Source organism: Manis pentadactyla, chromosome 3 (assembly GCF_030020395.1).
Source record: "Manis pentadactyla isolate mManPen7 chromosome 3, mManPen7.hap1, whole genome shotgun sequence".
Classification (NCBI taxonomy): Eukaryota; Metazoa; Chordata; class Mammalia; order Pholidota; family Manidae; genus Manis; species Manis pentadactyla.
The window spans coordinates 218,829,141-218,843,720 of record NC_080021.1 but is presented as its reverse complement, the minus strand read 5'-3'; the positions used below and the strand labels follow the sequence as shown (position 1 = coordinate 218,843,720).

General features: G+C 56.9%; 1 protein-coding gene across 3 annotated transcripts in view; it reads left to right on the top strand.

Annotated features, from left to right (window-relative positions):
- Positions 1–14,580, top strand: part of VAV2 (vav guanine nucleotide exchange factor 2) — a 171,938-nt gene that overhangs the window by 86,880 nt on the left and 70,478 nt on the right. For all 3 annotated transcript variants that reach the window (XM_036901424.2, XM_036901422.2, XM_036901420.2), the window contains exon 3: positions 9,091–9,149. In XM_036901424.2, the coding sequence (XP_036757319.2) occupies positions 9,091–9,149 (59 nt within the window). The remainder of the gene's footprint in view (positions 1–9,090; positions 9,150–14,580) is intronic.

Sequence of the window (14,580 nt, the reverse complement as noted above, 5' to 3'; positions counted from 1 at the left end):
GTGAAGCTTTAGTGGCAGGAGGCCCAGACACACAGCTGTACTTGTTCAAGAAGCTGTGTCAGAGCAAGGGTGTGAGCTCCAGACGGCGTCCCCCACTCTGGACCGGGTTCTGCCTAGAAGTTACTGGGTGGCCTTTGCAGATCGCATCTTCCAAGCTGGGTTTTCGGTTTCCCATCTGTAAGCGGAAGAATTTGGACTAGATTCTAAGCTCCTTCCACTAAGGATTTTAAGTTTCCCTGACTCACTCCTGCAAACCTTCCTGGCTGGAAACAGCTGAAGTTCAGGTTCTCGTCTGGTCCGCTCCCAGCCCTGCGGCCGTGGACCATTTGTCTCGTTGTTACAGATCAGGGACAGTAGCCAGTCAGCGCCCAGAGAGTCTCTTGAGACCGTCCAGTCCAGGGGTTTCTCAGGGTGGACACAAGTCTCTTCTGGCATGCCAGGTCTGTGTCATAGGCAGAGGGACAGGCAGAGCAGCGTGGACGGAAGACCTCCGAGGCCGCCTCCAGCTTTCGCAGGAAGGAGCACTGTGATCACTTAGTGACGCGCGCCTGGAGCACAGCCCGGAAGTACCGGTCCCCCTGGGCCATGCATTTGCCGTCTCTGATGTACTGGGATCCCATTCGTCCCAGAGAGGGAAACGAGCCTGGAGAAATTGGCTCAGATGGTGGCAGGTTTAGGAGCTGAACCCAGGTCTCTGGCATTTTGTCCTGGTTGGTGCCTCTGCTGTTTTACTCACAATTGCAATTCAATTAAAATAACTTGGGGCATGTAAGTTCTGTAACATGCCCGGCGCAAGCGGTTCTTAATGAACAAGTCCAGTTGGGGTCATGCCTCCTCCGACCCACCGTCTGCCTTCCTTCCAGGAGCCACAGATTCTGCTCACTGAAGTGGCCTCCAGAACCCCATGGTGTAGGGGTGGCTCCCCAGCGAGGGGTGAGCTGCCTTGACCCTGCATCGGCTCCCAACTCCACTGGTTTCCGCAAGGACACTTGGGTCCCCCTTCCCCCTTCCAGCGTCTTCCCTGACTGGGGCAGCAGGCCACTGTAGCTGGCTGCAGTGGGGAGGGGACAGATGATGCTGGGGGCCAGCGCCCCCACCCAGTGCTCCTCTTCCAGCCTGACCATGCTGTGTCAGGGAGGAGGGGAACTTAAGTCTCAACTCCCCACGCAGTGCAGCCTGGGAGACACGGAGAACTTGGGGAGGAATGGAGCCGAACCTGGCCCCCTTCCTGTCTCCCGTTTTGGGCTTGGTGCAGGGGTCAGCTGGGCCTTAGAGGCCCTGCGCCATATGCTGTCCACCTTCCCCTGGCCCTGGGCACTGTTTGGTTCACAGCTGGGACATCCATGGGGGCTTCTGCTCAGCCCCCTCTAAGAGGGGCTCACCAGGCCTGCAAATCGGCCCTGAACCTGGGACACCTGGATGCAGAGGGAGCCAGCGAACCCCAGACCAGGGTCCTGGCTTTTCATGCTGGCGGGAAAGTGAGGCCCAAGGGGCGGAGTGGCCACTCAGAGGAAGCGTGGGCAGGAAGCAGAGCCAGGGCTCAACACACATGTCCCTGGGCCCTCCGACCGTGGGGAAGGTGGGAGCAAAGACTGTCCCGGCCCCGGGGAGGTGGCTGGGACAGACGCTCAGGGTCCTTGCTTTCGTGTGGCCTCCGACGTGGTTGGGAGCTGGGCTGGAGCAGGACCCCTTCCACAGCTGGTAGAACTGGGTCGTGTCTCACCACCTCTCTGAGCTTCAGTTTTCTTAGTTGCGAACAGTGCAGCTCTGCTCTCTGACAGGTGGCATGAAGGTGGAAGGCCCCACTCACAGGGTGTCCAGGGCACGGTATGTGCGTGGGGTCCCCTCCAGGAGGGGCACTGCAGGCGGTAGGGGTGTGAGGCTGTTGTCAGGGCCCAGGGATCCCCCTGTGCTCGGCACCCATCTGCCCATCCACCTGTCCGCCTATCTGCTTGTCTGACTATCTGCCCATCCATCCACGTGGTGGTCATCCGCACCCACAGAATGCAGGGCACGGCGGCTCAGGCTGGTTTCTCCCTCTTGCATTTGAGGGTCTTGGTCCAGACCCACCGAGACTAAAGATGCACAGCTAGATTTGGGGATTTTTATTTCAAATCTTGCTAAAAGCTCAGCACAAGTGCAGGAAAGGGGGCTGACATGGAGATATCCACAGACTTTTCCTTTTTATCCAGTCTTTTTCTTCCCTCCTAAACCATGTTTGGACTCCGACCCTCTCTCTAAAGGCGACCAGACCCTCTTCCATGCATCGTCCAGAGCTGCTGCCAGCACCTGGCTCCAGCCAGCCGCGTGGTGCATTTTGCAGCCTAGCTGCCTCGGGGCCTGGCTTCTGGCTCACACCCATCTTGCTGCATCCTGTCACCTCCCTTGAAGACAAGTGCCATGTGTCAGGCACCCCAGCGGCTGCCAGTGGCCAAGAAGTGGCTGTGTTTACCCACTTGCTTTTGCTTTTCCAGCCTCCTCCCTGTGGCAAAGCTTGAATATGAAGCTGTGATTGCACGTGGTTCATAATTAATCACTCCTCGCCGGCCGCTTGTCATTCTGAAGGCAACAGCCCCAAGTTTTTTCTGACCTTGTTCCCGACCTGAGGAGAGAAAAAACAGAATGGCCACGCAGGCAGAGCTGCAGAACGCAATTTATAATGATTTGCTTCTGAATATGCAGCTGTATTAGCTGTAGATTCCCAGGCAGATAGGGGAGTTTCCGGGGCAACGTATTTAAATAAGGGTGATAATCTTGCCATTTGGCTCCTGCCTGTGTTTCCAGATACGTGGTGAGGGCTGATAAGGAAGGCCTGCAGGTCCCGGTCTGTGCGGTTCCTACTGACCGATTCCTAATGACTTCGGGAGATCTGGGGCCAGGAAGCCCTCCTGATCAGTTCAGGCTTTGCTGGCAAGGAGGGAAGATGGGGCCAGACATTTACCCACTGTTGCTCACCTCACTGCCAGTGTGCAGAAGCACTGGGTCCCTTTTAAAGGCCAGCCTGTGTCCGTCTTTGTGGTTCTGGGTCATTTCTGCCTGTGCTTGCTCATCAGGAAGCCTGGATGATCTTGGTGCAAAACCGACTAAATTAAAGCCAGAAACTTACCCTGTGACTTTACTGAGATCTCGTACTTTGCAGATTGCCTTGATGCAGCAAGTAATGTGTTCACTTTGTGTTCCTTTGTAGACATTTCATCAAATGCTCTACTTATGGCACATATTAGCATACAAGCTTTTGTTCCAAGAGGTATTTATTTATTTTTCCACTTGTAAAGATACAATGTTTTCACATAAAGAACTCTTATATCCTAAAGGACTCTGTCTTTTATATTCAGAATAATAAAGACTTCAAAGCAAACAAACAACAAGTTCCAGTGGAAGAATGAGGTGCTGATGGCTTTCCTGGGGGACAGTGGGCCTCAGGGAGGTTCCAGGTGGGCAAGTGTGAGTGTGTACATGTGTGCATGTGGCGGGGTGGAGGCCAGGGGACTCTCTCTGCTGCTATCAGACTCTCAGGGACCCAGGCTGGCTGCTTTGCTATATTTAACAGGAGGTTTTTGAGGTCACCCCACAGGCGGGGAGGTTTCATGAGCCCAACTGGCCCACTTGATGCCTGCTCCCATCCACTGGGTAGACCTCAGGCACTGCAAGAGGCTGGAAAACACAGTTCGTCTGGGTCCCAAGGAGAAGTATGAGGCTCGTTGCAAGCTGCAGCTCCTGTGTGCCAGTGGGCGCAGCACATAGAACCGCTGGCTTGAGTCGCACAGGTCTGGGTTCAGTTCCTAAGTCGGCTTCTTATTGCTGAGTGACACTCTATGGCAAGGTCCCTTTCCTCCCTGGTCCCCAGTGTCCACATGTAATAAATGGGGAGGTCGGGGAGAGAATAGCATGCGCAGGAGTAATGTTTGTTTCATGCACACCTTATGCACAGCACATAGTAACTGCTCAATAAATGGCAGCTCACGTTCTGATAATTAAGAGGTAGGGATTGGAGGCAGGTGATTTCTCAGGAGTTACAGCCGATGGACCTAATCTGTGGAGACACTGGGGAGACATCATTTAGCAGACCCAACTCGGCTCCGCCCCTCAAAGAGCTCCAGAGCCCTGTGGTGCCACAATCGCCCTCGGGGGCCACCAGGAGAGCCCGGGATCTTGTGAGCCTCCCTCTGTCACTTAGCCACTCGTTCATGTTTTCCATCTGCCTGCCCCTCCTTCCTTCCACCCATCCTCCCTCCCCTGCATCCATCATCCACCCACCCATCCACCTGCTCCACTTTTGCCAAGTGACATCTACATGCCAGACACGTGGAGTACAAAGTCGAAAGGCACAGCAACATAAACTGGCATATTTCAAGGAGGTCCAGGCCCCTGCATGGAGTCCTCCCCAATTTCCTGAGAGTGAGGGTCCCCTTTGGTCTCCTGGTGGCTGCAGCTTGAACAGGGGTCCCTCCACTATGCCGTCCGGTGGGGGGCAGAGAGTGGTACCTTATGACCAGTCCCTGATGCCTGTGGCACGTCGGGGGTGACCGATGCCGTGTTCCCGCCTCAGGGCCCAGGGTCAGGTCTCTCTGGCTTGAGTAACATGTTTATTGACAGGAGAATTTGGGGGGTGGGGGGGTGTGGGGGGAGCACAGGTGGACACCAGCAGACTTATTTCTTTCTATGTAGCATTTCCCCTACTCTGTGACTATGTCACTGTAGAGACATGTGAAAATATAGCCAAGGGAAAAGGAAGCCAAATGCCCAGGGTCATCACCACCCTCTGCCAGTCCTTCAAAGAGCGTATAGTTGGAAAGATGAGACCCTCTCTGTTCCCATGTACAGCGTGTTTCTTTCACTTCAGGTATTTATGAATATGCTTTGTAGCAATGAACCGCCTTTCACAGCGCCGGTTTGTGGGCGGCTCGGAACCCCACTGTGCAGGCGCGCCCCGCTGCATTTCTCTTGGATCCCGGTGTCGGGCATTTGGGCTGCTGCCAAATTTTTGAGCATTTGTAAATTGCTGCAGTGAACACTTCTGGAACTAAATTGTTCCACACCTCCCAGAGGGGAAACTCAGTTGTCTGAATGACATTTAACTAAGGGTACGTGCTGCCCAAGTGCCTCCTGGGACCCGGACCCCAGTCCTGGTCCCCCCACAGGGTGTGCACCTTGCCTGGAGCTCCTGCCCATGCACGTGCCAGCCAGTGGGCTGCCTTCTCCTCACTCCTCGGGCAAGACAGGCCCTTCCACAGTATGCCAAGAGGTGAGGTGCCTCTCCAGAACATTCTCATGGGCACCTCCCTGCAGAGTTGCAGCTAGTGACCAGGCTCGGAGAGCCCCCGGGACCCCTGGATCTCCCTGGGGCCTGCCCCTGAGCCATGGCACAGCAGACAAGCTGGGGGCACAAGGCTGTGCCTTCAGGGCTGGACCCGGGCTCAGGAGCCCTGCCGCTCTTGCTCATCGCAGGTTCGGTGCAGCTGTGGGGACGTCCCCCCGTTGTCCCCGCTCCTTGCTGTCACACCGGCTGAGCCTGTGAGGCGTGAGAATGGGATGGTTCCTGCCGCCCTGCTCGGAATGATTTGCTGGTGTCGCATCAGGTCATTCTGGCCCCGCAGGTCACCTGGGCAGGCTGGTGAGCTGAAGCGAAGGGCCCCGCACAGGGATGCTGCCCTGGCTCAGGGGCCCTCGGGGACTGGCAGCACAGACTTTGTCAGCCTGTGACCTGTCTGGGGAGGCAGCAGACCCCCAATGGCAGAGGTCCTGGGAGCCCCATTCCAGAGCTCTCGGCTTGGTGAGGTCCGCTCTGGATTCTGCTGGGCCCTGGACCTTCTAGCTTCTGGGGCCCAGCCCATACGTCCTTTCTCCAGAAGCCCTTCCTGCCCAGCTGCCTGACCCCCTATCCCACCTGCCCCTGCAGGGACATGGACAGTCAGAACATGCCCCTAGCCCTCCCGCAGGCCTTGAGCAAGTCTGGGGTGTCACCTGTCTGACGCAACCCCAGGGCTGGGGTGCCAACCTGGACCTGGGGTCTTAAATGCAGATTTCTGGGTGCCCCCTGCTCTACTCCAGAGCCTGTAGGGGTGGGCCTGGGGGTCTGCACTCTGCAGCTACTCTAGTGAGTGTGAGGGAGCAGAAGGATGCCTCCCGCCTGAACGTGGAGCTGGTGGAGAGCCGTGGGTCAGCGCAGGCCACAGCTGGGCAGGGGTGCAGCTAAGACTGCCGTCCAGTCCAGACCCCAGGCCCCCACCTCCCGTCCCCTGGGCTGTCATGCCCACTCTTCTCTGACTGTCAGGGAGCCCGGAGTGTCACAGGGCATGCCCAGGCAGGGTGGGCATCTGTGACCGTGGCTTTGGGGAGCCATGGTACAGGTCACACCTCAGCACTGCTGCCCTGTTGGGGAAAGGCCTTTCTCCAGGGTCCCTCCTCTGCCCTGCCCCCCGTGCACACATGCCTTTGCTGGCCCTGGGCTGATGCCCCTGGGCCCGGCCGGGAGGTTTGGGGCGTTGCTGGGCCCAGAGGCCCAAGCTGGGGTCCAGAAGTGGAGCAGGTGTGCGCATGCTCATTTAATTCTTTAACTGGGCACCACTGAGCAGTGGAGATAAGAGTTGGGAAAATGTCATGCTCTGACATTTACTTTTTCAGAAGAGTTCACAGAGGCCGTGGGCCAGGAGGTTTTTGATCAATACCTGAGGGGAAAGCCCAGCTCCTCTGTCCTGGGAGGGGGTCCCTGGCCAGAGACGCGCCCTGCAGGAGATGCAGCCAGGGTCACCAGAGCAGGGTTTCCCCATGGTGGCCCCTGTCCAAGTGCTCCCCTTCTTCACCGGCCAGGAAGCTCCGGCCCAGGTGAACCGAGGGACAGGACGCCTCTGGCCAAGCTGGGCAAGTTTAACCCCAGTTTAGGAGCTGACCCTCTCTGGTGACGGGGACCCAGAGCTGAGCCCTTCCCAAACGGCTAGTGGCAGAGTCCAGTCTGGGGGCACAGCGGCTGCGCCCAGAGCTGAGGCTGTGGTGGTCACAGCAGCTGGAGAAACTCTTCCGTCTGCTGGGACCATGGAACGTGGACACGTCAGAGAACCCTCTCCTGGCCGTGGCTCGCTCACCTGCAGCTGCTCCCCTCTGCCTTGCACTCCACCTGTAGGAAATGCAGCTTTTGCACCCAGTCCAGGCCAGAAACAAGGCTTCTGTCCTGGGTGCCTCGCGTGGACCTTGCGGGCAGGATCCCGAGCCTGCGTCATGTTGGGCTGGAGTATGGCAGTCGATGGACAGGGTCTGCCTCGGGGTGCAGAGGAGAGGGATGGCTCGTGTGCCCCATCGCTGTGAAGCCCTGCAAGCCCTAACAGTTCTAGCTGCTGGCAAGTCACTGTGGGGATGCACAGCAATGTTGCCTTCGTTTCCGCTCTCCCTAAATATTTAGAGCTCTTAAAAGCCAAGCGTAACAGCCGAGGCCAAGTTGCTCATTACTCGTGAAAGGCGCCTTGTAGCGTGCAAGCACGGGCGCCTCTGCCGGGCCGGCTGCATAACGAGCCCATTGAGTCTTGTCTGACGAAACACAGAAGAACCCTGTTGTCCCGGGGATTCATAACTTCCGCAAGTCCCAGCCCCTGAAATTTAACCACCTACCGGAAGACAGCGCACAGCCCTCAGCTTGTTGGCTAAATCTGCCACCTCGCCAGCTGAGAAAGGGTCCTTCTGTGCAGTTGGGGGCTTTGTCCCCCTCCCCTTTTTGAAAATTACTGCTAGAAGGCAAAAAGGAAGCCTGAGGAATGTGTCCCAGCCAGGGCCTTTGGGCAGGTGAGCCAGTCTCAGCTTTCCAGTCTCGCAATCAGGCGGGACAGGCCTGGCCTTGTGGGGGTGGTGAGGGTTCACTGGGAAGATGCCCATAATAGGCACCCCAGGCTTGGTTCCTGGGACAGTGGGTCTCAGCAGAGAGTGTCCATGGGCCACGTTCATGTTCCCTGCCCCCAGACACACACACACCAAGCACACGTCCATGTGGACTGCACAGACACAATGTACACACTTCATCTCGCATGCACGCTCATGCACAAGCGCGCACACGCAGTGAGGTCCCAAAGGTTGAGGCTGCCTTCTGCCTCCCCCCTATGCATGCTGTCTGGCACCGCAGGTGCCCGTAAATCCTGGAATGCGTTGTGAGCAGCCTCTGGTCATGTTCGTGTGTTAAGTTCCAGGCTTCGGGTGCTCCCTCTCCTTCTCAGTTCCCTCATAATCACGTCTGGACCACCTCCCTGCTTTCTGCCTGTCACTTTGGAGGCCTGGGGTTTCTGAGGTTGGGAGACTAGTGGGTCCTCCGTGGCTGGAGGAGGTGACTGGCTGGAACACAGCAGGGCTGGGCTGGGTGCAAGCAGCGACCACTGCGGGTCCAGAGCCTTTGTTTTGACAAGTGTGCGGGTCTGAGGGAGACACTGCTGGGATCCCCCCATGTGACCTGAACCTGGAGCTCCTTGTTGTGACCCATCAGGGAGCCACGCATCTGTTGACATGGTCACAGGGTGAGCAGGGAGTGCTCGACGGAAGGCAGCGTGGCCCATCTGCCCTCAGATGTTTGCATTCACTCTGTGCCCCGGGCTGCTGTGTCACTCTGCACAAGTCACTTGACCTCTCTGGGCCTGCATTTCATCATCTCCAAAACGGGGCATGTGAGTTCCCCACTGCGAACACGAGCTGTTAACTAGCCGTATGGTGACTTCCGGCACGGCAGCATGGGATGAGCGCTTGATGAGCGTGACGTCTCTGCAGCCCCAACAGGCAGACCCCTCGGGTGGGAATGGGGTTCAGTGAATGGTTAGCTGGGGCCAGGAGAGGGCTGCAGGAGTGGGAGCCCGCCCTCTGCCTGCTAAGGCATTGCCCCAGGGGTACATAGCCCTCAGCAAACATTTGTACACCAAAAGGACAAATTTTGCACAATAAAAACAAAATAGGGATCTAGCCTAAAAATGTTATGCTGTGCTTTGTGCTTTTTTTCTTTTTTAAGCCAAGATGAAATGTGCTTAGTGAACAGTTTTCTACATCTACAAAACACTTGAATACAGTTTTATGATGACATTCTGGTTTCTTTGAACTCACGGAAGCGTCTTTCTGTCTCCCCAGGTCATCTCCGCAGTGTCGAGACTCTCGCTGCACCACGTGGCCCAGAACAAAGGGATCAGGTGAGCTCTCGGGAGCCGGCCCGCAGCCGAGTGTGGGTGCTCACATCCCCACCTGCCCCCCGCGCGCCTTGTCACAGATGCTGGAGTTTTAAGCAGAATCCCCCGCCTGTGCCTTTACCGTGCATTTTCCATGTGTTGCTGAGTTGCCTGTTGGCCCCGGCTGTGAGGGGCGGGGGAGAGGGGAAGCCTTCAGTTCACACCAGGGACATCTCACAGGCATGTTACTGACGGCTGCGAAATCTCTTTCGATTTAGGTAATAAGATCAGCAAATTAACCCTGTCACAGACCATTGCCTACCTAATGCTCTCTCCACACATCACACCCAGGAAGGCGTTGCTGCCAATGAAGTGGCTGGCATTTGTCTGTAATGACAAGCCTGAGCACGTGGACCTGGCCCACTTAGGGGCGGAGGGTCTCTCAGCAGGAAGGTATCTACTGGGTCTCCACTCTGCTTGGATCGCAAAGTTCGGCCCTAAAGAATCCCAGGACCCCATAGCCGGGCCTTGTGTTGCTGACACATGGGAGGGGCGTGCAGACAGCGGGGCAGAGGGGAAGCAGGCCCAGAGAGAAATGGTGGCTGCAAATTCTGACCCACAGGTCAGGGGTCAGGGAAATGTCTAGATGGGGACCAGGTTCCAGGTCAGGTGGGGAGAAGCAGAGGACCTGCCCTTCCTGGATGTCCGGGGAGGGCTTGGGCCAGCAGGGGGGAGGGCAGGGATAGCCTCTCCTGAGAGCGGAGTGGATGCAAGCAGCAAGGTGCGGGTGGCCGAACTGTGCACAGGGCTTCACCCTGGTTTTGTCCTTGGGATAGCTGCATGCCATGAGGCTGGGCATCCCTGGACGTGATGCCAGTGCATCCTTGGTGGGTTCTTGGCCCAGTTTCAGAGGCTCACAGGACACATGCAAACGTTAGGGAACCCACAAGGGCTTGTCTTCCTGTGGGGTTCTCAGAAGACCTAGAAATTCCTTTGAATTGAGGATTTTTTTGTTGTTGTTGCTTTAAATGTCAGGTGTAGGATAGGATGTTTAAAAATGCTTTTAGACAATATATCATTAAGTCCAAAGCAATATTTATGGCATATTTATTTATAACGTTCAGGGTATAAAGAACAACAGTAGGACAGATTTGCTGTGACCCCGCCCAGCTTACATTCCAGAACATCCCTAGTACCTTGAGGCCCTGCTTGCATGGGCTATTTTCCAGTGTAGCTTTATGATGTAATACGAACAGTTAAAGAATGTCAACTGAAAAAAAAGTGTATCTTCACCAGGTATGAAGACAGCACGTGGTTCTGGTTTTTGTTTTTCCTAGAAACGGTCATCTGTCTTCCTGCTGGCCACGTTGGCTGCTGGGCTGTGGCTGTCCCTCCCAGCCTGTTTCTACATTTTCCCACCTCACGTGCACACAGGCAGGAGTGAAGCTTATGCAACAGCAGCAAGTCCCTTTATTTGCTCTTTCAGACTAGAGTGTGATCCCTCTAAATCCATTAAACATCCTCCCCTAACCAGGGCCTGTTGCCGGGGAGCCCGTTCCATCACAGGGTCCCACCCACTTGCAGGATCTGAGTGCCTCTTTTCCCCTGGGTTTTACAGCTGGTGATAAGCCTCCACTGGTGGCTTGGAGGGTTGGTGAAGACCCCGAGACCCCCCGGACCTGGCTGGCTGCAGGCCTTGTCAGGGGCTTCTCTCTGAGCCTCCTTTCAGAGTTGGTGAGGTGGGTATAACTGAGGCTCATCAGGATTCACCAAGCTGAGGCATGGAAATCCATTAGCTCAGGGTTGGCCCAGGAAAGGGCTCAATAAATATTCCAGTTTGTCTTAATAACAGCAGGGTGTGTTGAGGGTCCTCAAGACCCCCTGGGCCTGTGATTCAATAGAAGTACTCCCAGAACTCAGCATAGCTGGAATATTCATGTTATGATTTATTGCAATGAAAGGATACAGATTCAGATCAGCAAATGGAAGAGGCACGGAGGGCAGGGTTCCAGGGGAGCAGGCTGGGGCCTTGGGGTCCCCTGCACCCTGTGGAGGTGTGGGGGCAGCACTTCACTCCCCAGAAGCAGTTCAGAGCCCTCTGTGTGTGACAACATCCGTGCTGTGTTGTCCACCAGGGAGCCCACCTGCACTTTGGTGTCCAGGTCCCTGGGCATTGGTCACATGGACATGGCTGACACCCCCCCAACATGCCGCCCTTAATCTTATCCTCCCAGAGGTCGAGCTAACACCATGTGGCCCAGGGTCCCCCATAAATCTCACCATGAGCAGGGGCCCCAGGCCAAAAATAAACAAAGATACTCTGATGAAGCAGGGTGCCCCAAGGGCTCAGAGGTGCCCTCCCAGGAGCTGGGCCAAGGCCAGACCTTCAGTGTGCAGGGAGTGGACACTCCAGGTCTGCTGACTTAACCACTTCCTGCACACAGGAGGGGGAGGACATGAGGGAAAGGAGGGGTGTTTGTGGACAGAAGGGCTGGGGCCCCTTGTGTGGAGCCAGCCCCTCTGCAGAGGGAACTCCCGCCCTGTGTGCCTCCTCCTCGCTGGACCACCTTCTGTGTCCCCAATCCAGAACCTTCCAGGAGTCCTTTCTGTCCGTAGCGCCTGGGGACAGACCCTCCGTCACTTTGCACAGATCACATCCTGTGAGCTCAGGGGAGCCACTCCCGGTGGCTCCAGGAGTTTGAATGATCTTTCCCTCGTCCACCGCACGGTGGAGAGACTGTCACAGGTCATTTAACATTGTGGGAGCCACCAGTTCTTGACAAAACACGAACAGTGCTGTCCATTTAAGAGAGTTTCACAGCTATTAATTAGCAAAGGTTTCAGTTTTACCAAACCCTTTCCTTCTTTGAAAACCCACAAACCAAGCACACAGCCTCAGAGCATCTCTTCCCATTTCTTTCATGGCTGGATGGGAGCCCCACGTGCTTTAAAAAAATGATAATTTTCACAACCCTGCACTTTGCATAATAAGCTACTTTTCCATAAAAGCCCCAATTATACTTCCAGATGCTGATGAATAGGAGACTTAATCTAGGAGTCCCACCCTGGTGCCGGCTCCAGGATCAGAAGTGAGGTGGGGGGACCAGTCAAGTCATCCAGCGCCGCACGCGGGGTGTGGGTCCTTGTCCCGGCAGAGCTGGCTCTCCAGATTGAGGATGTCCTGGCTGAGGATCTTCACAGCCCTGAATGGCCGGGAGGGAGATGGCAGAGGGTGAGGCTTTCTCTGTGTCTGGAGCTGAAAGGTGAGGCCAAGGAGCCCTCAGCCCACCAAGGTCTCCTTTGTTAGCCACCTGCTTGCCAGGTGGTCTCAGGCAGGGATGCTCCTGGAGCCTCTGTCTCTTCTTCTGTAGGCTGGGGAAGTTGCCCCTGCTATGCAGGGCTGCCCACCGTGCAGCGCCTGATGCTCAGCAAACACCCACAGTTGCTGGCCAGGGTGGTGGCTGAAGGGTGTGTCCCCAAAAGACACATTCATCCCTAACTTCTGGACCCTGTGTGACCAGGAAAAGGTTCCCTGCAGATATGCTTAAGCTTTTATAGATGTCATTTTGCAGATGAAATTACATTTGTAATTGTAAGAGGGAGACAGGGCGGGGGGTGGTGCTGACAGGGCAAAGGTTGGCATGGGAGCTGCGAGGCAGGGGATGCAGGGAGTCCGCGATGCTGGGCAAGGCCAGGAGATCCTCCCACGGCTCTACAGGGACCCAGCCCTGCTGATGCCTTGATTTGAGCCGGGAAGACCCATTTCAGCCTTCTGGCCTCCAGACCCTCAGGGCGATCGGTCCGTGGTACTTGGGACAATCTGGCAGCCCAGGAGGAGTGAATGCAGGCGATGTCCGCTCAGGGAGGGTCCTGGGGATTGGACGGGAGGCTCTCCCGGAGGGCCAGGCACCGCATGTCTCAGCACACACCACATGGGGCCCCAGCAGAGGTTGTCGGCCCTGAGGGCTCCCAGGGGCAGCGACCAGCCTGGGTCCTCCATTCCCCAGTCCTAGCCCATCTGCACCATCCCCTCTCCTGCTCTCTGACTTTTCATTAAGTTGAAGTAAAATTCACATAACATAAATGTAAGAGCCCTCTGGAAGCAGACGCTTGAGGGGGCCTGGGCTTGGCTGACATGTCTCCCTGGGAGAGCGGGGAGAGATGCCTGGGTGTCCCCAGGCTCCCATCGGAAATGAATTCTGGATGTCAAACACGCCCGTATCCAAATCTAAGACCAACAAAACATGCTGGAACCAAAAACAACCTCTCATCTCAGGCCGAAGAGAACCCGTCCTCTGGTCTTTCCGCGCATCGGAAGAGCCGGTCGCGGGCTGTCACCCCAGATGCTCTTCTGGGTTCGGCCCAGAAAGTGAAGCAGCTTCCGCAGTGAGTCAGCCATGTGGCCCGGAGGGGTCTCCCTCTTCAGCCCCGGACGGGACTCTGCTCACCCCCCGGGACAGGAAAGGGCGCGCACATGGTTGACGGGTGTCCTTGGCTTCCACCAGGCCCTGTCTGGCCCTCCTGAATCACCCGGAGGTGCTGAAAGCCTCTGAAGGGAACCTCGGTGGGAGGGCGTGTGGTGGGCAGGGGGACCCGGTGCACGGCGTTCCCAGGGAGGGGAGCCACAATCCCCACCCGTTCTCGGGGGCCCCTGCCAAGGGGGGGCTCTCGTCCTTCCGGGAAGCCCTGGCCTCTCCTCGAGCATGTCTGCTGGAGGACCCTGGCTTCCGGAGGCCTTTCTCTGGCACTGGTCTGGTACCTTGTCCATCGGTCCGGCAGCTGAGTCTCTCCACTGTTCCTCATCCTGGCCGATGGTCCTTTCCCATCTGGTGCTGCCTGGGTCGCTCCAGGTGACTGGACTGTGTGGGAGAGGTTTGGGCCAAAAGTGGCGTTTTCATGTGCTTAGCAGCTTGTGCTGCCAGCGCGATGGCCTTAACCATCCCATCTGGTGACATCAGGTGTTCTGGCCACCTGTCCTCAGGGGGTCTGCTGGCGGGGGACAGGCTGGGCCATGTGAACCCCTAGGCAGCCTGACTGGAGAGCTGCATTCTCCCCTTTCATTGCGATGATGCCACTGGAAGGCGTTAGGTTCCTTCCCGGGAGGGGCTCAGCCCCGGCCACCTGGGAGTGTCTGGGTGTCCCCAGTGCATCCAGCTCCCTCCAGCCTGCTCCTGGGCGTGGGTGCCCAGCCCTCTCCCTGGCTGGTGCCAGCCGCCACCCCGTGCCCCACTCACCCTGGTCAGGCACAGAAGCCAGTTGGCAGCTCAGTGACGATGGCGTCGGTTCAGAGCCCAGCCCTCCAGCCTGGCTCAGTGCCCTCATTCCCTCAGCTGCTGCTGTTCAGACCCCGCCACGTGTGCCCAGCCTCCCTGCTTAGCGGAATGAGCCGAGCCAGATGCGTGTGTGCACGTGCCGGTGCAGGCTGCCATGCTTGCGTGTGTGCCCTGCTCTGTGA